The sequence below is a fragment of the Gastrolobium bilobum genome, unplaced genomic scaffold, assembly GCF_033153095.1.
Source record: "Gastrolobium bilobum isolate Gb01-03AN ecotype WA unplaced genomic scaffold, APGP_CSIRO_Gbil_v1 utg10255, whole genome shotgun sequence".
Taxonomy (NCBI): Eukaryota; Viridiplantae; Streptophyta; class Magnoliopsida; order Fabales; family Fabaceae; genus Gastrolobium; species Gastrolobium bilobum.
In genome coordinates this window covers 70,911-96,103 of record NW_026896644.1, presented here as the reverse complement: position 1 = coordinate 96,103, position 25,193 = coordinate 70,911, and the positions used below count along the sequence as shown (strand labels likewise).

Sequence of the window (25,193 nt, the reverse complement as noted above, 5' to 3'; positions counted from 1 at the left end):
TCTTGCACTTGCAACACACCATTTCACTTAAGCCCGATTGCTACAGCTCTATTATTCAGATCTACGACTCTGATCTGCAACAAAAATAACAAAGATAGTGAAATTGCTCTAGCACTCGAAATAACATCAAATATCAACACTTAGCATATTTATCATTCAAATCATGAAAAGATAAAATTCATGCAATAATCATGTAATTGCAAGAGAGTTATGCATAAGTAAGACATCAAATCACCAATTATAAGCCTAAAAATAACTCTCCACAAGAGATTTATCAGTCATGGAAAAGCATGGATAAGTAATGTAAGTATTGGCACGGAGCCATATTTTATATGAATTTATGGATGGATTCTAAGTCCATAATTGTTGGACTATTTGATATATGTTTGGACTGGACTTTTCTGGATTTCAGGTACCGTACAAGATTGTGGGATATTATCCTTGGATTGTCCAGTTTACAGTGAAAAAATATTCCATAAGATTCTATGCGGGATGGTACATATTATCATACTCGGATAGTCATCGACAATTAATTATGGTCACTGGATCATTGAGATGGAATTATGTACAGGTATGGGACTGTACAATTTATTATAGTGTGAAAGATGTGATATGCATGACAATGTGTAAGGAAAAGAAAAGCAAAATGTTAAGTCACATAGTTAAATAGGGTAATGTTGATACTTTTATTAAAGTCTTCCGATTAAGAGCATAATTATGCTGCGCTAAATACCATAATACATGTTAACTAATTAGTAGCAAAATTGGGGTGTTACATTTATGATATCAGAACAAGAAGTCTAGGTAATTCTTTAATGTATTGCCATACGTATGATGCTTGATGAGTGGTTTATGGCGTTTGTTATGATATTGCATATGTTGTCACTTAGTATGACCCTGATCAACTTATTACTTTTTGTAACATGTGTAATATCATGGTGAATACTAGGAATCCTCGGAGAGCTAGGAATGAAAAGCCAGATCCAATAGCAGTAGCTTTGGCTGGATGCATCAAGAAATGGCTGCAATGAGGCAAACTGAATTAGAAGCGAACTGGCAGGCCAACCAAGCTGTGTTGGATGTCAATTGTGAGGAAAATAGAAAAGCCAATGAAGATATATTAGAGACAAACAGGTTAGCTAATCTGCATATGATGAGATTGATGATAGAGTATGTTTAAGAGATGATCTTATGACATGTATGGATGTCAAGCCAAGTGTGAATAACTGTTGTAGGATCATGATTAAATCTTTAACAAGGAGATTATCGTAAGTGAAGATTATAATACTTATGATAGCACAAAGTTTGAGGAGACTTATATGTTTGAAAGAAGAGTATAAGGGATATTCTCATTTATGAGATTTAGCTAAAAAGGTCAATGAGTATTTGATTACAATTGGAAGATTCAAGTATAGAATAAGAAGAGATGATTGAGATGTTTTAAAGGATTGATGTCTAACTTAAAAAGCCCATAACTCATACGCTCCTTAACCAAATGGGACATGCAAGATGCCAAATTAAAGCTTACGATGTCTACATTAACATCCTAAAATATGGGAATTTATTGAGTTGTGAATCAATACAGTTTTTAGAAAGAAGAAATGTTGATCAGATTCGGAATTGTGCTGACAGATTCTGGCCAATTTTTGTAACGACCATAAATCCTTTGTTTCTTACTGAAACAAGACATATTATATATCCAATTAAAGCCCCGGGATTCCAGTTTTTTGTATCAAAATTTATGAATTTTCTGGACGGTAAAACATTCCCAGTTGAATTTGAAGTTGCTGCCTTATTTTCTGGAAGTTCGATTTGAAGCAGTTGACTTGCGACAGATGTATCTTGAGTTATAAAAATCCAATCGAGGCTTATAATATGTCTTTGGAAAGCTCAAGATGTCTAGTTTAATATGGTAAGATATCAAAATTTATGGTGAAAGTTTGAAGTTTCAATTTTAGAAAATGCAACGATTGATTAGTGTCGTCACAACTCCAAATAGGTTTTACACCATAATGGTCCATGAGGGCTACATGGTAGCTGATTCTAAGCTAAGGTATGATTTGAAGAAGAACTTCTATATTAATTGTTCACTAAGTATGATGATGTATGCAATGTTTGTAAGGGTGAACATTGTTTTAAATTGATATATTTGTGAGTCTTATCAATGTGAGCTATTGCTATATGAAAACCAAGAGACAAAAAAAATTAGCAAGAAAAGTAATCAAATGAAAATGTTAAGGTTGTAAACCTAATAGTAAACCTCTAAGGTTTGCTAATAGCTGAAGACTACAAGAGGTGGAATAAAACAAGAAAGATGGAAATGGTATAATGAGCGAAAGGGCTAATGTACCATAGAATGATGAAATATATTATCAATGAAAGGACAGATATACTGATATATATGTACGATAGTGTTATCAGTGAAAGGACTGATGTACAAATGAATGTGTAAATGGTATTATTAGTGAAATGACTAATATACTAATAAATGTGAATTATATTATCAGTGAACGTACTGATGTACAATTAAATTTTGAATTGTATTATCAGTGAACGGATTAATGTATAATTAAATTTTGAATTGTTTTATTACTGAATGGACTGATGTACAATTAAACTTTGAATTGTATTATCAGTGAACAGATTGTTGTACAATTAAATTTGTGAATTATATTGTCAGTGAAAAGACTAATGTACAATTAAATTTGTGAATTGTATTATCAGTGAATAGACTGATGTACAATTAAATTTGGAATTGTAATATCAGTGAAAAAACTGATGTGCAATTAAATTTGAAATTGTATTGTCAGTGAAAAGACTAAAGTATAACTAAATTTGAAATAGTATTATCAGTGAAAGGATTGATACTAAGGAATGTGTAAATTGTAATATTAGTGAAAGGACTAATATACAAATAAAAGCTTATTTAAGGATTGAAATATTAGTGAAAGGATTGATACAAGTAATTGGAAGTTGTTTGAGAACAGTATAAACATCCTGGTGATGATAAAATGTGCTAAGCATGGGAAGAAAAGAAACCTTGTGTTTGATAGACAGACAAGGTGAGATATGACGGATTGTAATATGCAATTTAAGAAAATTCCATTGGGGTTGTATTCCTAGCGGATGGGCTAATGTAGGACAATCACTCCTATAATGGCCTTACTTTTCACATTCAAAACATATAATTTGAGCATTGGATGGGGTTGGATCTCCCTTTATCTTACCTTGGACAGAAACCCCCTTGGATCTTTGAAGGTTTTTCTTCTTAAAGAACTTGTCATACTTTTTTTTATGAAGAGAGCCATTTCATCAAGGTCAATAATCCTCCTCATTTGATTCATCATTCTCTTGGTTCTTGAAGGTGATGGACTTGAGAGCAACCCCTTTGACTTTTTTCTTGGATTGGTCTCTTAAAACATGTCTCTTCATCACAAATTCATACTCTTGGAGCTTTCCAAATAGAATGGCTACTTAAAGCATTCAACATTGTAATGATGTGAGTAAAATATTTTTGCAAATCATAAACACTCTCATCATCAAGCATTTCAAAAGTCTCAAATTCTCTAGCGAGTGCATTTTGTTGAGACCTATTAACCTCTCTAGTGAATTGCAATACTATCGTATATCGTTTGTCCTATTTTTTGTATTGTGTATCGTGAATCTTATCGAATTGTAAAATACAGAAACAAAATAAAAATTAATTTAAAAATATATATTAAAATATTTTTTAATTATTTCCTTTATTAATACAAATTTTTAATATTAATTTTTGAGTTAAAATCACAAATCAAATATTTTTTTCAATTTAAATCATTAATCAAATCTTTATTTTTTTTATATTAAAAATTACGAATTTTAATTTAATTTTCGTATATTATGATACACGATACGTATGTATGATAAGGATTGTACTGTCCTATACAAATTTCTTTCTGATACATTCCACGATACATATTGCTGCACTTGTTAATCGTATTTTATCGTATGAATCGTATTGTGTATCGTACGATACTGATAACTATTATTTATATTTATATAATGAAAGGCTAAGAAATATTTACAAAACATAATTAGGGAACAAAAATATTTATTTATTTATTGTTAATCTATAAATATTGTTTTATTATTTAATACTGATATTTTGAGAACAATAAACTTTTGGCCAAGCTTAGAAATCTCTTTCATAATTTATTTTTTTTGGTTAGTAAAATTTCTTTCATAATATTATGAATACAGACAAGAATTCTTAATTTTAAAAGCTCAATATTATCTCTACTAAAGTCAAAATCTCTCATTCTATTTAAAACGATAAAAATTAGGGAAGAGTTTAAGAATTTTCATATGATTTGCTCCAAAATCATTAATTTCGTGTATTTCTTTTTTCTCTACTTTCTCTTCTAGGCTTTTGGTCATAAGGCTGGCTAGTTGGAAAAGTCCAAGGTTTTGGAGGATGAGGGTTGTCCAGAATTCTGATGGTTTTTGGAAAGGATAATAATAATTTGGCATAGGAGGTGGCAAAAATGGGTTGTAGTTTTCTGTTGGTTCTGGTTTTTGTTGGGATCGGATGTTTTGTTCAATGATTCTCTCTAGATCTTGGATCTCTGCTTTCAGTCTCCTTATCTCTCTATCTCTCATATTGGCACACTTTTCAGTGTGCTTTTTCCTCACTCGCACACTTCCCGGGAAAACTTTCCAGGAGGTCACCCATCCTAGAATTGCCCCAAGTCAAGCACGCTTAACTATGGAGTTCTTCCATTCCGGGCTACCAAAAAGTAGATGCATCTTGTTAGTATAAGTAGTACCAATTAATTCTTATAAGTTATTCCCAATTGTACCGTCCCATACCAACACAGTCTCTGGAATCCTTCTCTTTTGGGTGTTGATTCGATTCATTCATGTACCCCCGTCCCTAGAAGCCTGCCAGGAGCCGCTCCTTGTTTGTGCCCTTTCGCACCGGCGATCACTCCCCGCCCTCGTTAGCGCTCGGGATGTTACAGTATCCATCTAATTACAAATCTTTTCAACCTTAGTATCAAGTCTTTTCAGAATAGTATTCTGGGCTTGAGCGTTCTCAGTCTGCCAATTGAGAACTTCTTCAGCTTGGCTTAATGGCTTCAAATTTCCATCTGGCTGGACTTCTCCTTGGTTAATTACAGGCTTGGTGGTGATTTTTGTGGTTGGGTCAGTATGTCTTTCTAAAGGAGGAAAATCATGTTGTGAAAACATCATACAAGGTATGGGTTCAGGCTGGCATTTTGGAGACCAGGTTATAAGGTTAGGGTCATTTGGTGGTTCAAGTGGAAGTAGTCATTCTTCTCTCAGGATTTCTAAACCTCTTTCATAGATCCAAAGAGGCTCAGGTTTTTTCTGTGTCTTAAGACCTACCCATGGACCATTATCTGGGCCAGATCATCTTTGGACAGGAGGAGGTGGTTTACAACGCTGCCTACGACTTTTTGTATCTTCTTCTTCACCTTCTTCTTCATCTGAAGTATCTCCTGTATGCATCCAACAATCACACTCGAGATCACTCATATTAGGATCTGTATCCCATTTGAAGTGACCATCAATACGATCAATAAAAACAGGAGATCCATCTGGCATCATTTCATGGACAGGGATCCAATCTTCTGTATAACAGGGAGATATCATCATAGACTGGAAAATTGGAAGGGTAGAACTGCTGGCTACTGTATCAGGCTTCTTGAAGATTGCTCCGACGGTTTCATCTACAGATCTTCTGAAACTCGCCTCATGAGACTGGATGGGCTTGCTGGCTTTATGAATCTTTTCGTAATTAGTCATCCATTCCAAAGGAATTAATTCTGTCAATTCTTCACGAGATATTTTTCTCAGAATCTGGATGATAGAAAGTGTATATTCTGGGTTTTTGACTATGACAAACAAAGCATCATTACGGCTATTAAGCAACTGGGGAAGATCTACAACATGATCTTGAAGTCTATAGAATAAAGAGTTGCTGCATATGCCTCAGATACTTGATCAGCTCCTGTAAGTTGTATCTGCACCTTCAACCTTTTTGGCAGGATTCTATCTTTCAACCTCGCATTATAATTCGGAAAGATGGTTAAAACCACACTTCTCGCGTGAAGAGTTGTTAGTACAATTCCAATCACAGCATTTTCATAATGGATGAAGCTAGAGTTCAGCAGAGCAACACGAGCTGTAACTGGAAGACCTTTCCTTCCATGAAGTGAAAGGATAAGTCTTATTGCACCAAAATGAAGTGCAGTATAGCCTTCTTGTCTCCAGTGAGTGATTAACTCGGTAGGAATCTCCAGATCCACATACTACTCCTGAGAAGTGGCTTGTAGCTCACACTGATCCATTCTGGAAGACTCGACATATTCTTTCATCGTTGGTCTCTTGGTGGAGATCAACTTAGTGATACTTTTAAGCACAGATCTCTGTTTTTTGAAAATATTGTAAGGACTGAGCAATGGTGGTACTGTTTCAAGGATTTTTGCATCTTCAGGGACATATGAGTATTTTATCAGGTTTTCTATTTTTTAGGATATTTTTGAGGGGATGTGTTTAGGAAGGGACAAGGAAGATTGTAGCATAATAGGCTGAGAGTTTTCAGTGTTTGTATTATCCATGATTTGAGAAGTTTATCTCCTACTCACCTCATATAATATCATTACTATCTTTACCCTCTCTCTGGAAGAAACTTGAAGAGTTTCCTTTAAGCTGCCGCCATCGGGGAGGGAGCCTGTCATCGGAGATGACACAGTATAAGGCTCTGATACCAAGTGTTCGGGAGCCTCACAATCCTTAAAGAACCATGAATTAGTCATCCATTTATCTGACCATTTCACAGCACCCCTTAGCCTCTTAGCTCTTTCATTGGAGAATATCATCCATGAATCCTTAAATATGAGAGGACCGTAATACTGGATAATTTCAGAGTCAGTTTTCTGATACACAGGATCCCTTTGCAGGGCAAGTGTAGAGCATACTAACTTTCTCATCCAGAGATTAGTAATTATAGTAAAAACATTATACTAAGTTTTCGGAGAGAAGAGAGAACTCTTTAGAAACTCATAGGGAAAACACACAAGCTTTTATTTTCTGTAAACTCGATATGAGAATACAAGCACACACCAGGTTTCCTTTTATAGGCAAGGAACCATAATAACAACAACATAGGAAATTACACCTCACCAAACATAATTATACAATAAGACAAACAACTTTTCTAAAAGTTGATTTATTAGCACACTCTTTATTTTACAACCACACACTTTTCCTTGTACTTCTAGACATCATCAGTAGTGTCGGTACTAATGGACAAGTTTAGCGCCTTCCTTTCTTCTGCGTGGACCTCACCGTACATCTCTTTCCACCAAGGTTTGTCTGCTTTGGCTTTTTCTTCAATTATCTCCATCATGACATCAACATTTGGATTTGTGAGATCATCTTCTATTGGATCAATAATCAAATCAACTTGCATTGGATCTGGGCCTTGAGAAAAGCTTGGGCCTGGGTCATGCGAAAAGCTTGGTTGATCTTCTGGTTCTTCATACCCATTGAGTTCTTGGACATGTTTTAACAGGGTTGTCTTGGAACAGGGGTCTAATGGATAATCATTAAAATATCCCCAGATTTATGCAATATTCTAAGACCAAATAATTCCATCGGGCCTTTGCCCGTATGGTCTATGAATGATGAAGATGGCAGTGAGTTTTGAAATCTCTTCTTGTGTTTTTCCTTCTTGTTCCTTGGATAGAATGATCTTGTGCAGTTCCTTTCTCCACCATGGTAATGGAGAATACCATTCCAACAAGGTCCATAAAAAGTAATCTGCAGCTTGAGGAGTCATGAGAATCTCATAAGTTCTTTGAATCTTGAGAGCAAGAGGAACTGAATGGTTGACTGTGAGACACCATATACTCCAGAGTGTTTTTTCCGTAATGTCATAACCTACATCTCGAAAAACTTGTAAAATGTGCAAGAAAGGAATTTCTGGGTTAAATACTGAGGGGATGACATTTTTTTGTTTTCATGGTTTCATGAGTGTAATAAAAATAAAAGTCGTTAGCAAACTTTTGGATTTGGTAGACTGAGGTAGGTTGGCCTAATTCTGGAGGATAAACTCTTTTATGCTTGGCTGCTATGGGTAATGGTTCATGCATGAATATCAGAGGAAAAGGGACAGTGGCTATGCTGGAAATAACTTGAACATGTGCTTTAGGTTTGGACGGTTTAGAAGGTCTGGATAGGAGGTCAGGGATGATATTGTGGCTTCCTTTGATATGTTTGACAGTAAAATTATATCTAGAAAACTAGTCTTTCAGTCTGAGGATTTGGGGGTCTGGTGGCATTTTGTTTTTGAATTCCAGGATTTTTGGAAAAGAGGAATTATCCATCTGGACTTCAAAATTATGACCACGGAGATGGAAATCAAATTTCTTGATTCCATTTTTGACTGCCAGGGCTTCTTTATAAGTGGTATGATAATGTAGCTCTGCATCTGTGAATTGACCACTTCCATGTCCACAATAATATTTCTTGTTATAATCTTCTTCTATTAAGACAGCTCCCCAAAAATGATCACTGACATCTGTTTGAAGAATTCTTTTACCAGTACTGGGAATTTTCAAGGCTGGTGGATTCTGAGCTATCTTTTTCTTTAGAAGCTTTGACAATACACTGGTGTACTGTGCTGCACGAGGAATGAAATCTCTTACATAATTAACAATTCCTAAGAACTGTTGAATTTTTTTTAGAGTGAGATTTTCATCAGGATAGTTTGCTAGTCCTTCTGCAATGTGTGGCTGTGGCTAATACATTCCTTTGGAGAAATGCATTCCCAGAAAATCAATTTCAGTCTGGGCAATGTGGATTTTTTTCTCAGAAAGCATGATCCCATGTTTGTCAGCTAATTCTGCAAACTGATTGAGCAGTTTTCTGTGTTCTTCCATATTTTTAGAAAAAAGAAGAACATCATCAATATAAATAAGAATTGTATCCAGGAGGGGAGCAAAGGTTCTGGTCATTGCTTTCTGAAAAAGAGAAGGGGCCACTTTGAGACCAAATGGAAGCACCTTCCATTGGTACTGCGCATTCGGAATGTAAAAAACAGTCTTGTATCTGTCAGCAGGGTCTAATCCAAGTTGCCAGAAACCTGATTTCATATCATACTTGGAAAATATGTGAGCATCCTTAAAAAGGATAGGAAGAGTGTCAACCTTTGGAATAGGAAACTTATCATCCTGCAAAAAATGATTCAGAGGCTTATAATCAATCACTAATCTTTTCTTGCCTCAAATCTTCTCTGATCTTTTTTCCACATAAAATGCTTAACATGCCCATGGAGATTTAGTAGGTTCTATCAATCCTTACTTTAAGAGTTCTTGGCATTCTTGTCTAGCCAATTGAAGGTCAGAAGGAGACATTCCTGGGTGAGTTGCTTTGGTTGGATTGACATCTTCATTGAGCTTGAAAGGAAGCTGTACAAAAAATTCTTCATTCTTACACAATGGATTTGGATGGGAGAATTCTCCATGGTTATCTGTACACTGAGGCTGAAGTTTTTCTTTGATATCTTCACGTTCTGGAGGAGCTTCAGAAAGAGCATATAACCTCGAAGTTTCTGAATAGGACTTGAAGTCTCTTTTGAATCTTATACCTTGAGGAAGAATTTGAAGTTTCTTAGCCTTGGTATAGACATCCATACCTATCAAAATGTCTTTATTGGGTGAAGGAGTCCCAATAATATTGGTCCAGACCACATATTCAGGGAAAAATCTTATCCCTATAGGTTGTTTAGTGATCAAGTTGGTTCTGAAATTTTTTCCATCAGTTGCTACAAAGTAGGTTGTCTCCTTTTTCCATGCTTCAGGAGGTAAGATCTTAGGATCCATCATTGATCTTGCAGCACCAGTATCCATATAAGCAATCATCTTTTTAGGATGACTGAATTTGGATGACAAAATGTGAACTTTTACACTGGGCTTAGGTATTTCTGGACTTAAATAGAACACTTCATTTATGGCAAAAACTGGAACATCACTGTCAGAAGTTTCTGAATTAGAAGAAGAATCTTGTAGAGCAAAGACAATATCTTCATCTCCAGTACTTTGCTCTGAGTACAAGGATTCTGCGTCTCCTTGATCAAGATTTAAAGCAGTTATCATTTTTACTGCTTTATCTGACTTGTTCGGACAGTTCTCTGCGAAATGACTTTTCTTTTTGCAAATGAAACATTTCTGACCTTTGTTCTTCCCACGAAACTTCTTCTTCTTGAAGAACCTGTATTGTTTCTGGGACTTTTTGCCTTTTCCTTTCTGCTTCTGATTGTACTTCTTGAATGAGTCTTTTTCTTTGTTTTGCAATCACAATTGTTATCTTTGCATTTTATCTCCAGATAAGACTTCTTACAGGCTTGAGTATATTTTGATCTTTGATTCATCAGATCAGTCATATACTTATGCTGCTTGCAGAGTTTGTCAACCGCTTCAAGAGTCAGTTGGTGAATCTGACCCATAGTAAGGGCTGTGAAATCTTTCCCTTGAGCAATCGCGATCCTGTTTAATTCAGGTTGAATCTCCTTAGGAAGAGAAGCCACATAAGTGTTTTTTAAGCTTGGATCATTGTATCCATTCAACAAATAGAATCTCTGCATCATTCTTTTAAAATGCTTTTCTAGATCTTTTATCTTCAAAGAGAAGCACTTCATCTCAAAAAATTCTTGTCTGTTTTTCTTGTCAATGATGTCTCCATCGCCAATAACTTGGGAAGTACCTACTTGGTGGAGTTGATCTTGTCGGACACTTCCCAAGTTATGATACCATTCCTTGAGAGAACCAACCATTCTGGAGCAAAATTCTTCCATTACTTTGTAAGGGTCAGCATCAGCAGCTAAGAACTTAGTATCAATCCATGCTCCAAATTCTAAGAGTCTTTTTCTCCATAGGTTTGGAGAAATATCATCAAGTGTAAACCAAGGTCCTGCTGCAGTTGGTTTCTTAGTTTGATTTCTGCTGGTAGCATCACCTGTTTCAGACTCAGGGGAATCATAGTAAGATTCAACTCTGGATTCTGCAGTTCTGGCCATCAGTATGCTAGTAATATCAACATAATTTACTTCTGAAAGATCAGAAGAATCTAACTCATCAGATTGTTCTTCTTCAAAAATTTCAGGTGTGGAATCAATAGTAGGTGTGGTTTCAAAAGTTTGATGTTCTGGTTTTGGTTCAAGAATTTCTTTGGAATCAGAGGAATCAGAACTCTGGGAGGTTGAAGAAGACTCTGTTGTTTCAGAGGTTTGAGATTCATCTGTATCTTGGGGTTCTGTCTGGGTTATGACAAATTGGTCTTTGAGATCTACGGTCTCAAAAGTTCTTTTTGAAGAACTGGGATTATTTATACGGTCCGTAGAGTCTGAGGATAAAGAATGAGTTGTCTCCATTCTAGTTCTAGATGAATGTTTTCTAGAAGTAGAAGGTTGTTTTCCTCTTTCTCTACTTTCTCTTCTAGGCTTTTGGTCATAAGGCTGGCTAGTTGGAAAAGTCCAAGGTTTTGGAGGATGAGGGTTGGTCCGAAATTCTGATGGTTTTAGGAAAGGAGAATAATAATTTGGAATAGGAGGTGGCAAAAAGGGGTTGTAGTTTTCTGTTGGTTCTTGAGTTCTTGGACATGTTTTAACAGGGTTGTCTTGGAACAGGGGTCTAATGGATAATCATTAAAATATCCCTATAGGTATGCAATATTCTGAGACCAAATAATTCCATCGGGCCTTTGCCAGTATGGTCTATGAATGATGAAGATGGCAGTGAGTTTTGAAATCTCTTCTTGTGTTTTTCCTTCTTGTTCCTTGGATAGAATGATCTTGTGCAGTTCCTTTCTCCACCAAGGTCCATAAAAAGTAATCTGCAACTTGAGGAGTCATGAGAATCTCATAAGTTCTTTGAATCTTGAAAGCAAGAGGTTTAGAAATCCTGAGAGAAGAATGACTACTTCCACCTGAACCACCAAATGACCCTAACCTTATAACCTGGTCTCCAAAATGCCAGCCTGAACCCATACCTTGTATGATGTTTTCACAACATGATTTTCCTCCTTTAGAAAGACATACTGACCCAACCACAAAAATCACCACCAAGCCTATAATTAACCAAGGAGAAGTCCAACCGGATGGAAAGTTAAAGCCATAAAGCCAAGCTGAAGAAGTTCTCAATTGGCAGACTGAGAACGCTCAAGCCCAGAATACTATTCTGAAAAGACTTGATACTAAGGTTGAAAAGATTTGAAATCAGATGGATACAGTTGAGAACCTTCTGCAACATCTCTCAAAGAAGATGAGAAATCATTATGAGAAGAACATGCAGTAGATAGCCTAGCTTGAAGAAGAGATCAAAAAGCTAGGCTTTACTCCAAAAGCCAATATGAGAGATAGAGAGATAAGGAGACTGAAAGCAGAGATCCAAGATCTAGAGAGAATCATTGAACAAAACATCTGATCCCAACAAAAACCAGAACCAACAAAAAACTACAACCCTTCATGGATGATAGTCTCCAATGAAAGAGCTAAGAGGCTAAGGGGTGCCGTGAAATGCTCGGATAAAAGGATGACTAATTCATGGTTCTTTAAGGATTGTGAAGCTCCCGAACACTTGGTATCAGAGCCTTATACTGTGTCATCTCCGATGACAGGCTCCCTGCCCGATGGCGGCAGCTTAAAGGAAACTCTTCGAGTTTCTTCCAGAGAGAGGGTAAAGATAGTAATGATATTATATGAGGTGAGTAGGAGAGAAACTTCTCAAATCATGAATAATACAAACACTGAAAACTCTCAGCCTATTATGCTACAATCTTCCTTGTCCCTTCCTAAACACATCCCCTCAAAAACATCATCCAAGGTATGGGTTCAGGCTGGCATTTTGGAGACCAGGTTATAAGGTCAGGGTCATTTGGTGGTTTAGGTGGAAGTAGTCCTTCTTCTCTCAGGATTTCTAAACCTCTTTCATAGATCCAAAGAGGCTCAGGTTTTTTCTGTGTGTTAAGACCTACCCATGGACCATTATCTGGGTCAGATCTTCTTTGGACAGGAGGTGGTGGTTTACAACGTTGCCTGCAACTCTTTGTATCTTCTTCTTCACCTTCTTTTTCATCTGAAGTACCTCATGTATGCATCCAATGTGACTTTTTTTTGTAAATAAAATTATGTGATTTTTTTCATTCAAATCTATCCTTAATGTCGTTACATATTAGATTAATTTATCCATTTTGCCCATACATACAGTAAAAAAAATAAGGGAGGTAAATGATTAAAAAAATAAAAATAAAGGGGGAAATTGATAAGTTATTAAACTATGGAGGGATTTTCACTTCAAGTTTTTTCTTTTATTTTAATTATTGCAAGGAAAAGTTCTAATAATAACCCTAGGGTTTAATATTGTATTCCTTATTCTCTTGTACTTCTCTTTTTAATTAATTATCTCTTCGTATTTTTCTTACTTGTTTATTGGGGTAAAGTTGACAAATAAATATAATATTTAATGATATTAAAAGTGAACTTAAACGAAAAAGTCATATAAGTGATAAATAATAAAATATAGGAAATTAAATGATTTTGGAGCAAGCCATGGAGAGTTTTTCAATTTTTCCCTGAAAATGATTATATTCATATTTTTGTAACTTTATTATAAAAATACCTTATTTTAATTATTTTTGAAAGAGAAAGAAATCATTCAACAACAACAAATCTATAAAATCAAAAGTGTTCTCTTAGGGCTTGTTTGAGAATCACTCTTAGGAGGAAAATGGAAGAAGGGGAAGATTTTTTTTTAAACAAAAGGGGAAGATTTTACTTATGTTTTACCTTTGTTTTTTAGTTTAAAAAAATGGGGGAAGGAAATTAATTTTTTTTGTAAAACCGTCATAAACTCTTCTCATCCTTAAAATCAAAGTTCTCCTAGGAAGGTTTGAAGGGAAAAATATTGAAAATTAATTATCTGCCTTTAACATTAAATTCAAAACCCCCCTCTCTCTCTCTCCAAAATTATTTCAGAGAGAGAGAAAAAATAAATTTTTAGAGAGTGAATTATTTTTTAATGGGAAAACTATAAAAATAAATTTTTATAAATTTTAAATTTAGCTTCATATATAAAATATAATAATTATATTAGTTTTTTTAAAAAATAAAATTTTGAAATCTCTCATTAACTTTTCATTTTTTTATCATACTTTTAACTCTCAAATAAAGGAAAAAAATACCCTTCATTTGTCTTTCCTTTCTTTCCCTATCTCCCTCTTAAATCCTCTTCCTTCCCCCCTAAAACAAAAGCCTTATGGGCCCTTTGGTGGAGCAGAAAAATATGTGTACCAGGTAAATACAATTATTGGGAAAATGGTGGGAAAATGATTTTTCTTGGAAAGTTAAAAAAAAATTGTTTGGTAGGCCGAAATATTACAGAAAAAAATTTGGTGTAAAATTGTTACAAGTTTGAGTTTGCTGGAAAAATCAAAATACTACCATCAAGGTGGTTTTTTCAAATGAGCATTTTTCTTCATTTTTACACTAAAATTTTTTCCATCAAGTTTTTATTCCTAGACAAATTTTCCCTACTCTATATCAAACATGGTCATTTATAAATCTCATTTATCACTTTCCTACCATTTAAAAAAAAAAAAAACCACCTACCAAACAACCCCCTTAAGGTGGTGTTTGGTTGGGGGGTTTTTTAAATTACCCCATGCAAATGATGTTGGGATTCTGGGAAGCATGCGTTTGGGGGAGGGAGAAAAGGCTCAAAGCCCAGGGAAGCAGGATGCATGCCATTTTCAGTTTTGTGCCATTTAGGTAGGCTTCTACACTGTTTAAAAACCAAAGTAGGAGGTGGTTTTTTTTATAATAACCGGCTAAATCACATGGGCCCACAACAAATGGTTCCAAATATACCCTATGATATTATCTTCAATTGTGTGGTCAGCAGCAAAGAGAAGTACATAGAAACTGGCCGCACTGTTGAACGTTTGCTTAGCTTCATTGAGTGGGTTGAAGAGCATGCTTTGGTTGGTGTTGTTGTTGATGATGAGGTTGCTCCGCATGCTTGGTTATGAAAACAGGGGAATGGTTTATCTCGCTGGCATTGGGCTTTTCGGTGCTCCTCTCTGCGACGTCATTTTGCAAGGCGGATTCTGGGCTTTGGTATCTGTTGTGATTCAGGAATGCCAGAGAGCAAGCCAGTGGTTGGCCTCTCATGGCAACCACAGTTGCAATTCCCATCTTCGTCAAATGTTGTAAATGATGGATCTCATACCAAATCTCAACCCGAGGCATCAAGTAGGACCCTTTGGAAACCGAATTCAGAGCTGGTTGATGGGCTTTTTGTTCCTCCGAATGATCCCAGAAAATTAAACAAGTTACTGAGAAAGCAAGTTAAAGACACTGCTGGGAAGAATTGGTATGCGCTAAATTGTAATCTAAAACAAGTTTCTGTCTCTGAATGCAACCAGGGTTGAAACTTTTTTGTTTGGTTGTTTTCGTATTTCACTTTTACGCCACTTAACTGGGTGTAGTGGTAGTTGCCCTTTTTATTAATCAAATATAAATTCATTCATCTGAATTTTATTTAGTTCATTTTGATTATTTCCTATGGTTTGTTCTCTTGTTTTTTTGTTGAAAACTATGAATGGAAATTATCTAATTATATTTATAATTTGAATAATGAAATTCAAGTAAAATATGCAGAATTCAACAAGACACAAAATGTTAAATTGTCATGTTAGAACATAAAACAAATAATCATTTGCAACAATAAGCAATTTACATATGTTGTATGTAAAAACAAGGGTATTTTCTTCATAGCACATTATTTCTCTATCTATATTTTATGAAAAGCCAAACATAGACTTTACGAAAGTTACCTAATTTCTCTGGTAAAATTTTTAATTACCAAACAACTTTTTTTACATTTTCCTACTAAACTCATTTTCCAGTCATTTCCCTACTAATCTCATTTCTCTATTATTCATAAAAAATTTCCCTTCAACCAAACACCACGTTAAAGATGGTTAAAATCCCGGCTGACATACAACTAAGAATCAAATCACATGTCAAAAAAGAGAAGGAAAAAAAAAAATCAATCATTTCCCTTCCTAAAGATTATGAAATGTGTTTTTATTTTGTCAATAAAGTTGTGTAAACATGTCAAAGCCTTTTAAGACACATAAGCCACGAAGTGCAATTAAAATCCAGCGAATATCACAAAAATCCCGCCACTAATCACGCACATTGCCCGAAAAATCTAAAAAATAATAACCCAAAACTACTCCCAAGCCCAACTCATTGTACATCATTACTCCCTTCACGTTCTTCTTTATCTACAGAACACACACATACGCACACTCCTTTTCTTTCACAGCTTTGAATTGCAACAACGATGGACGAGAACGACGAAGTGGGTGAGGAGTACTTGTTCAAGATTGTGCTCATTGGTGACTCTGCTGTGGGGAAGTCGAACTTGATGTCACGCTTTGCTCGCAACGAGTTTGAGGCCAAATCGAAAGCAACCATTGGGGTTGAATTCCAGACACAGGTTGTTGAAATTGATGGTAAGGAAGTGAAAGCGCAGATCTGGGACACTGCTGGACAAGAACGTTTCAGGGCTGTTACTTCTGCTTATTATAGAGGTGCTGTTGGAGCACTCATAGTTTATGATATCAGTAGAAGGAGCACCTTTGATAGCATCAAGAGGTGGCTCGAAGAACTCGATAGTAAGTTAACTCTTTTTTTTTCTCCTGCTTTTTCTGTTTTTGTTTTTGTTTGTTTTTATGGTTTTAGAAGGTACTGTTTATGGTTTTATTTTTTTTGTTCAAGTTTTATGGTGGAATTGCCCTTCTATGTTCACCCATTTTATATTATTTTTTTGATTCTTTGGTTGTGGATATGAGTAAGTGAATTTTGTGGATGTGGGATTCTTTTTTTATACTTTTAGTGGGTATGGTGTTTTAGGTTCCATGCCCCTTTTTTATCCTTTCTTTTGTTCTGATTCTGAGTAAGTGATTTTGTTGATGTGGGCTTGTATTATTTTTTATTTTTTTCTAGAAGCATTTTAGACATTGATACTTGCTTAGTTGACATACTATCTACCTTTTTTATGCAACTGAACAGTGGCATTAGAAATTTGAACATTGTTGGGCATTGATCTTGTATTAAGATGAAAGGATTGTAAATTTTAAATGAGGATGTTTGTTGTTGTGATCTGAAAAGAAACAAAGTCCTTCATGGAGACCAGGTGGGGGTGTCAATGGTGGTGGAGAATCTTGTAGAAGAAAATGGGAAGGGTTGTGAGGTATCAATTATAAATGATTTATTTGCAATGTAGTAGTAATGCAGAATATAAATTTGTTAGTTATCCTTGCCATCTTGTGGGATTATGGGTTGTGAGGTTTCTTAATTTGATTAAGGTGACCTGGATTTGAAGTAGGATATATTGATTTGGAATTGAAAGGATATGGACCTGGTTTTGTTTCCTCTAGGATATGAATATGAATTTACCTATTAGTGGCCTAAAATATGGAAATCATTGAAGATTAATAATGGCGTTGAATGTTGTTTTTTCTGAAAATGAGGAAAATAGTTATTAGAATCTTCAGATTCATGATTTTTATCTCGCAATTTGGGAAGCCAGCGATTCATATCATGTGATGAGTCCAGTAAGATTTTAGATCGTGCGATATATATATGAATTGGTACAATTTTTTTAATTTTTTTTTTATATCAGGAATTGGTACGATTTTGTATCACAGATAGAAATCACAAAATTGATTTGATTATTAATTTCTTTTCTTTTTAGCTTTGCTTTCATCAATTCTCATAAAAGAAATTAAAAAAGTTAAATAAGCAAATGTTAACTGAAAAGGAACTAAAGGAGCGTTACTGAATGCACCCTATTTGATTATTCTATTTCCTTGTTTTCATTTATTGGGATTCACAATGTCCATCACTCACTCTTTGCATTCTGTTTGGCTATTCTATTGCTCTTTTTTATTTTCTAAAATAGAGAGGCCTCACATAGTCATTTGTTCACCCTGTATCATATTTAATTATTTCATTACTCTATTTTCGTTCTTGTAAAACATAGACCTCACACGGTCATTTTATGTGACTCAGTTATGAATCTTGAATTATAATTTTGTTTCATGAGACATGTGATTAAGTTATTTTGTCAATTCCTAATTTATGATTATTACATCGAGCATTATATATCATTTATATGATTTATTTCAAGTTATTTTTCATTGTGTCTCTGAATCTTGGGGTTCAATATGACTTATCATTCAAAAGTAACTTTGGTGAGGAAATTTTTGTGTATGTTTTGGTAATTGCTCTTAAAATTTAATATTATATGAGGCTGTTATATTTGACAGAAAGTGCATCACCCCTGTTTGTGCTAGTACAAAGTTACATGGCTCCCTTAAATCACCTACACTTGTTGCTTAATTGACATCATTGTAGCAGTAAATAAGAGATTTGCATGGCATTCTCGAAGCTAGCCATAAAAACATACTCTTCTAGAGAACTCTCTAATTTCTTTAAGCCAAGATGAACTATTTTTCATGGTTAAATGCTGCTACCGTCATTATTGTTACCTGACTCTCCTGACTGTATTGTAAAGATGGAATGGTATGTTTGCATATTCTTTTCTCTGGACCACGTGAACTTGTATGCTTGATCTTATGTTAGTTTTATCTTAAACTTTTCTCGGAGCATTTTTTTTTTTTAAGTTTGTTATTGTTGAAATATTTTTTCAGCTGCTAGACTTAATGAACCGTGTCACTGTTGCAGAACTCATCCTACCATATGATATATAGTTTTATTAGAACATCACTTTTAGCATATTATTTTAATGCTGTAACTGTTTAACCTTAGTATATATAGAGTCACATAAGAGTAAACACCGATTTTAGTCCTATGAAGGTGTTCTCATTTAAATTCTCAAAAAATATATGCATTAGTTTAGTGTCTCAATATTGCAAATTGTCATCAAATTGGTCTTTTTTTGTTTTTTTATAAACCATCTGGTATCCTGCTGTCCACTGGCATCGACTAATCTGGATTCTAGTCGGCCAGAACCATAAGGGTGAGAAAGCTCTCCTTGTCAAGTTTTAACACACCTGTGTACCTCGGGCTTGAATAGAAGGTCACTGGTTAAGCTAGAATAACTCTTGCTAGATCCATGTGCTTGGTCCTTATTTGTCAAAGTAAGAAAAATGAGTATATGGAGTCCCTTATTTAGGGACTAATTTGATGATATTTGCATGATAAAGCTCTCCTTTTCAAATCTTAACACATGCATACCCAGAACTCGAGGTCACTGGTTAAACTAGAAGAACCCCTGCCAGATCCATGTGCTTGGTGCTTCTTTGTCTGAGCAAGAAAAATAAGTATATCGAGTCCCTTATTAAGGGACTAATTTGATGATATTTTGCATGATTGATGGAATAAATTGATGACGCTTTTTATTTTTGAGACACTAAATTGATGACTGATGGGCCTAAAATTGAGGGGGTCAGTTAGTTAGTTTGTTAGGAAACTTTCTAGAATATTCTTAGAGGAGTGAATAAAAGAAGAGAGTGTGTGTAGTGAGGTAGGCATAAATTCATTTAGTGATAAATTTGAGAATCTCTAGGGATATCTTGAAGCCTAGAGTTGTTGGCTTTGAGCGTGAGTTGAGGTCTTTGGTTTATTTTTTTGGTATTAGTGTTTGTAAAAAGAGGCTATACCTCCATTATTTTCAGTAAATTCAGTGTTATTTTTCTGGATTCCATCAGTGACAAAAATCTTTTGAGTTTCTTAAAACTTGTATTTTTGGAGGATGCAAGTATGTGTTTACTATCAGGGCTAGTTGGGCGTGCTGGTGGGATCAATAAAAAATATTTGGAAGAGATAAACTTTTAAAACTTACATTGTTTACCTTTGCATTATCATCATTGACATGCCTTAAAAGCTATTTTTTCTTATGCTTTCCGTGTAATTTTGTAATGGAGTGTTTGATTGTTGCATAAATTACGTGCAGCTCAAAATGATAGCACTATAGCAAGAATGTTGGTGGGAAACAAGTGTGATTTGGAGAATCTTAGAGATGTGAGCACAGAGGAGGGCAAAAGTCTTGCAGAAAGAGAAGGCTTGTTCTTTATGGAGACATCTGCACTCGATTCTACCAATGTGCAAACAGCTTTTGAGATTGTCATCCGCGATATTTACAGCAATATCAGCCGTAAAGTCTTAAACTCTGATTCTTATAAAGCTGAATTGTCTGTGAAACGAGTAAGTCTGGTTAATGAGGCAGGATCAAAGAAAAGCTTGCTCAATTTTTCTTGCTGTTCTTGATGATCTTTTAGCTTTGACTTGGATTGGATACTTCTTTGGATCTTTCAAGAGTAGTTTCTTGTTCTTTACTTTTCTTTTTTGCCAGCTACTTATGAATCATGACTACTATTACTTGGGACCCTTATCCCAAACTTTTTCATTTTTTCCTCCAAGTTGATGTTATTGGGACCCATATCCCACACTTTCTGGAAGAAAAATAAAGGGAAAATGGCTTACTCTTCAATGAAAATGTTATGGAGGATGTTTATATTATAATTAAACATTTTTATAATGTAATTAAACTTGATAAATTATTTTTTATATCCTCACAATGTTGTAAGTCTTTAAGTTGTTGGAAAAGTCTGTATCTTTTTTATTTTATTTTATGATTTTAAAATTGGACCCTGTAGCTTATCCATACAGTAACTTTTATGAGCACTACAAATGAAAAGAAATTCTTATGTGTAATGCGATAGTAAAATACTCAGTGACATGGCTTACCAAAAAAAAAAAAAAATACTCAGTGACATGGATCATAATTAAAAGTAATTTGATGGCATGGATTTAATTTATGTCACATTTCACTTTTTGATTGGTTATTATTCTTAGAATACAAAAGGATATTTCTAATTTTCGAAGTAAAATATATTAAGTGACAATCAGATGCAACACTGTAACTAAAATATATTTGTTGGTCATAACATGTAAGATCTTAACAAATTGTTTTTATCTATTAGTTTTCCCGCAGAATATGTTTGACTTTGTACTGTTGCTTACTCAAATACTAAACAGGTAATGGCTTAAGTAGTATATTTAAAAAACAAAAAAACTTATACGTTTGTTTTTAAAAAAAATATCATATAAATTTTATTATTGAATCATACAACTTTATTTTTAATGGAGACCAACTTTGTTTTAGGGTCATTTTGGTACACCGACTAAAATAAGAGTGGAAATTTTAGGAATGAGTAATGTATGGGGTTTAAAGCCTTAATCCTGGACCCGTCCCGAATTGGACTAATCGCGAAACGATGAACCGATAGAATATTTCAAAAAAAAAAACTTCCCTTCGTACAGCTCGATTCTAGTGAGGTAGGTTTGTGTAACAAACCTTGAGCACCCGATTTGTTAACATACATTATGGTATTAAGCGCAACATAACTAAACATTAAAGCGGAAAATACACTTATACTATCACAATTAAACTTGTGAAAATACGTGAATTAATTTTTTCTTTTCTTTATATATTACCATACTCTCCATTTATTCTATGTTTACTTGCACTTTATTATGGTTTTACGTTGCTAATTAAATTTGTACCTTAAAGGATTACACACATGTAGGAATAAGGGTTCTTTTATTTTCCTAAGGAACATTGTTTCCCATACATGTGGCGTTCCCAGTATTGGTGAGTGGTGATGTTCTCAACAAACAGGCTGTTAAATTCTTGACAGCAAGTTAAATGCAGTTTATGGCAGCTTTGATTCCACATTAAAATGGGAATGCTTCGCTGTCCAGAAAATTATGATATTTGGATACAATAAACCATATTTCTGGGACTTTAAAATGATATATAATATGCACCGTTTGAGTTAGAAACGAAGGAAATATAGACGATCTAAGTTGACCATACTTGACAAGATAAAAATTTGATAACACTTGGCTATACTATAGTAGTTAGGGATATCTCCCATGCTTAGTAACACCTAATTGACCATTCCTTTTATTCACACATAATCTAAGCTATTTCAAGGCTTTATATCTCTAATCCATCCATGGAATTTTTTACATAAGAGGCTCTATGCCAATACTTTATATCATTACATATTCATTTATCAACTTTACACAAACTTTCATGAAATCTCCCAAACATAATGTATATCATACTTGAATGCCCATATTACATAAAGTAAGGTTCAAATACATAAACGGTATACATGCCAAACTTTACAAGCCTTAACCAAACTTTACAAGTTTTTTTGAAATGAATATAAGGTCATACAAGAGTGCATGGCTATGCATAAAAATCCTCAAAACATAAGCAATATCATAAATAGATCTCCTGTAGCATATGAGCACTCTAGCTTTGTACGAGCTTCTTAATGCCCAATGAGGTTCCACCTCCTTCAGCTGGAGTATTTGAAATATGATCCTCAAATGAGGTGAGATTATATCTCAATAAACTCCGGATTTTTGGAGTAATTCTCCACCCATGAGTTCACTTCCTGTAGAAATGTTAGTATACACATGGCATGAAATACATCATATATCTACAGGCAAATACAACAATGATTTAAACGATGCACCAATGCACTGGGATCACTCCAATGAGTCATAATCAAAGCTAGTGTTTGTATAGAACTTCGAAGAGCCTTTCCTCATAGGATATTATAGATTAATGATGATTCTGTGTATTGTGGAATTATGGTGAAATGGATCGATATGAATTTCTGATTTCTGAAGTTAATTCTAGTTATTGGGAGTTAAGTATAGCTCACAATTTCAAGTCTAAGGGGTGATTATAACACCTCGCAATTCTAAATTAAGTATTAAAATATTAAATGAGTAATTAAGTGAAAGATTAGTGAAAATCCTGAAGATTAGGCCAAAATACAAAGAAAGGGCAAAACGGTAATTAGCCAACACGCAACCTTAGGATGATAAAAATTGAGAAGAAGGTCTCAGATGGTAAAAATAACCCTGGAAATGGATTTTGAACAAAAAATTGAGTGGTTAGGCAAGTTTCAGAAAAATCAGTGAATAGTGTTTTTACAGGGTAAAAATACCGCGGTACGATTGCACCGTAAAACGTGCCAATTGAGTTTTGCGCTCTAGGTTTGAAAATAAGTTATAAATGATTTATAGAGCTAGGAAATATAATTTCTGATGAAATTTGATGGAAATAAGTTAGTTTGGGGAAGCGTGCCAACGACGCGCGCAACAACTTAAAACAACATTTTCTTCGAACTACCAGAAAACTCTGGATTCATCTGATCAAGTATAATTAAAGGACAATGGTTAATGTTAAAAATTAGAGTTTCTAAATAGGTTTTGAATTTGTGGACGTTTAGTGGAATATGAGGAAAATGTGGCGAGATTGAAAGAAAAATTCGTGACTTTGTGTGGGGATCGACATGTGAGAGGAGGAAAATTCATGGTACTACTTGGGACAACGTTTGCAGAACCAAGGCTAATGGTGGGCTGGGGTTTAGACATATCCGACAGCTAAACAAAGCATCTATAATGAAGCTGGGCCACGGTATTCTCACACGCCCAGATACTCTGTGGGCCAAAGTTCTTAGAAACAAATATCGAGTAGGGGAAGAGCTCATTCCACAGCTATCTCAGAACCGCAACTCATCATCCTTGTGGAGAGGCATTTTGAAGGCTTGGCCTCTCATCACAGCAGGTGCTAGTATCCAACTAGGAAGCGACAATCTCACAAGCTTCTGGTTTGATAATTGGGTTCCCACTATTCGGAATCTAGCCTCCCATACTCGTGTAGAAATCAACATCACTAATCAACATTGGGCAGTCAGTAACTTGGTCACTGCAGAAGGCTGCTGGGACTGGAGCCGCATTTCAAATCTGTTATCTACGAAAGCTTGTGGAAATGTTGCGAGCATACTGCCTCCTTCCACTTTGGATGGAGGTGACAAAGTAATATGGAACCGCTCCGAGGATCAAACCTTCTCTATCAAATCGGCCCACAAACTTATTCTCCTTGAAGCGCAACACATGGAAGCCCAAGATTGGAATGTGGTTTGGAGGTGGACGAGGCCCAATCGTATAAAATTCTTTCTCTGGCAACTCAAGAATGATATCCTACTTACGAATGAAAGGAGATTGGAGCGAAACTTATCAACCTCGAGCCTGTTCCCCAGATGCCAAGCTAACGTCGAGACTTGCATCCACATGGCTCGCGACTGTCCTTGGAGTTTAAAGGTTTGGGAACATTTGGGTATCCAACCCAACCTTGGCAACTTCTTCCATCAACAACTTCAAACCTGGCTGAAGAACAACCTAACCAAGCGCTCCTCCCATCAGCCAGGTCCTGATTGGCCCTTAACGTTTGGGGTAGCGTGCTGGCACATCTGGAGAGCAAGAAATGATTTTATTTTTCAAGGAAAGATCACTCACGAAAGAGGAACCTCGCAGGCTGTAAAGACCTATGTTTTAAATACTATTGGTGCACATAGGCTCCTCTCCACCTCAGGATTACAGAACAGTACCTGAATCATCCATGAGGTTGGCTGGCTCCGCCCTGATCATGGCTGGATTAAGGTAATCGTTGATGGATCCAGCGTTAATGGAGGAACAAGCTCTAGCTTCGGTGGGGTTATTAGGAATGAAGAGGGCAGTTAGCTATTAGGGTTCTGCGGTAGACTTGGCCATGGAAACTCCACTGAGGGGTTTCCTTGTAAAGAACTTTGGGATACACCACCCCAAAAACTAGCTCAAAGGGCGGGAGTGTCCAAGACCTTATAAACTCCACATTAGTTGCACATACAATCAATGTGAGACTATATATCTCAACACGCCCCCTCACACAAGAGCCCATTGGGCTTGAAGAGTGGACAATGCAACAGGCCCAGCCTACCTGTGCTAAGAAACGCCACAAGAGAAAGTGGGAGACGGCGAGGCTCTGATACCATGTAAAGAACCTTGGGATACACCACCCCAAAAGCTAGCTCAAAGGGTGGGAGTGCCCAAGACCTTATAAACTCCACATTAGTTGCACATACAACCAATGTGAGACTATATATCTCAACATTCCTGGAGGGAATTCAGCAAGCAAGGAATGCAGGCTTCACCAACGTGTGTTTTGAAGGAGACTCCTTGGTGGCTG

The 25,193-nt window shown here is 35.4% G+C and overlaps 1 protein-coding gene across 1 annotated transcript; it reads left to right on the top strand.

The window, feature by feature from the left end:
- Positions 1–16,406: 16,406 nt before the first annotated feature.
- On the top strand, positions 16,407–20,673 carry LOC133301243 (ras-related protein RABA5d-like). Its single transcript, XM_061500860.1, has 2 exons — positions 16,407–16,746; positions 20,052–20,673. The coding sequence occupies exons 1-2, from the start codon at positions 16,413–16,415 to the stop codon at positions 20,363–20,365; spliced, it is 648 nt and encodes a 215-aa protein (XP_061356844.1). The 5' UTR covers positions 16,407–16,412; the 3' UTR covers positions 20,366–20,673.
- Positions 20,674–25,193: the final 4,520 nt, after the last annotated feature.

Bases quoted from the DNA above. Each gene is read 5' to 3' on its own strand.
- LOC133301243 (XM_061500860.1), top strand. From the start codon at position 16,413: ATGGACGAGAACGACGAAGTGGGTGAGGAGTACTTGTTCAAGATTGTG. The intron at 16,747-20,051 runs GTAAGTTAACTC...AATTACGTGCAG, and splicing joins GTGGCTCGAAGAACTCGATA to CTCAAAATGATAGCACTATA.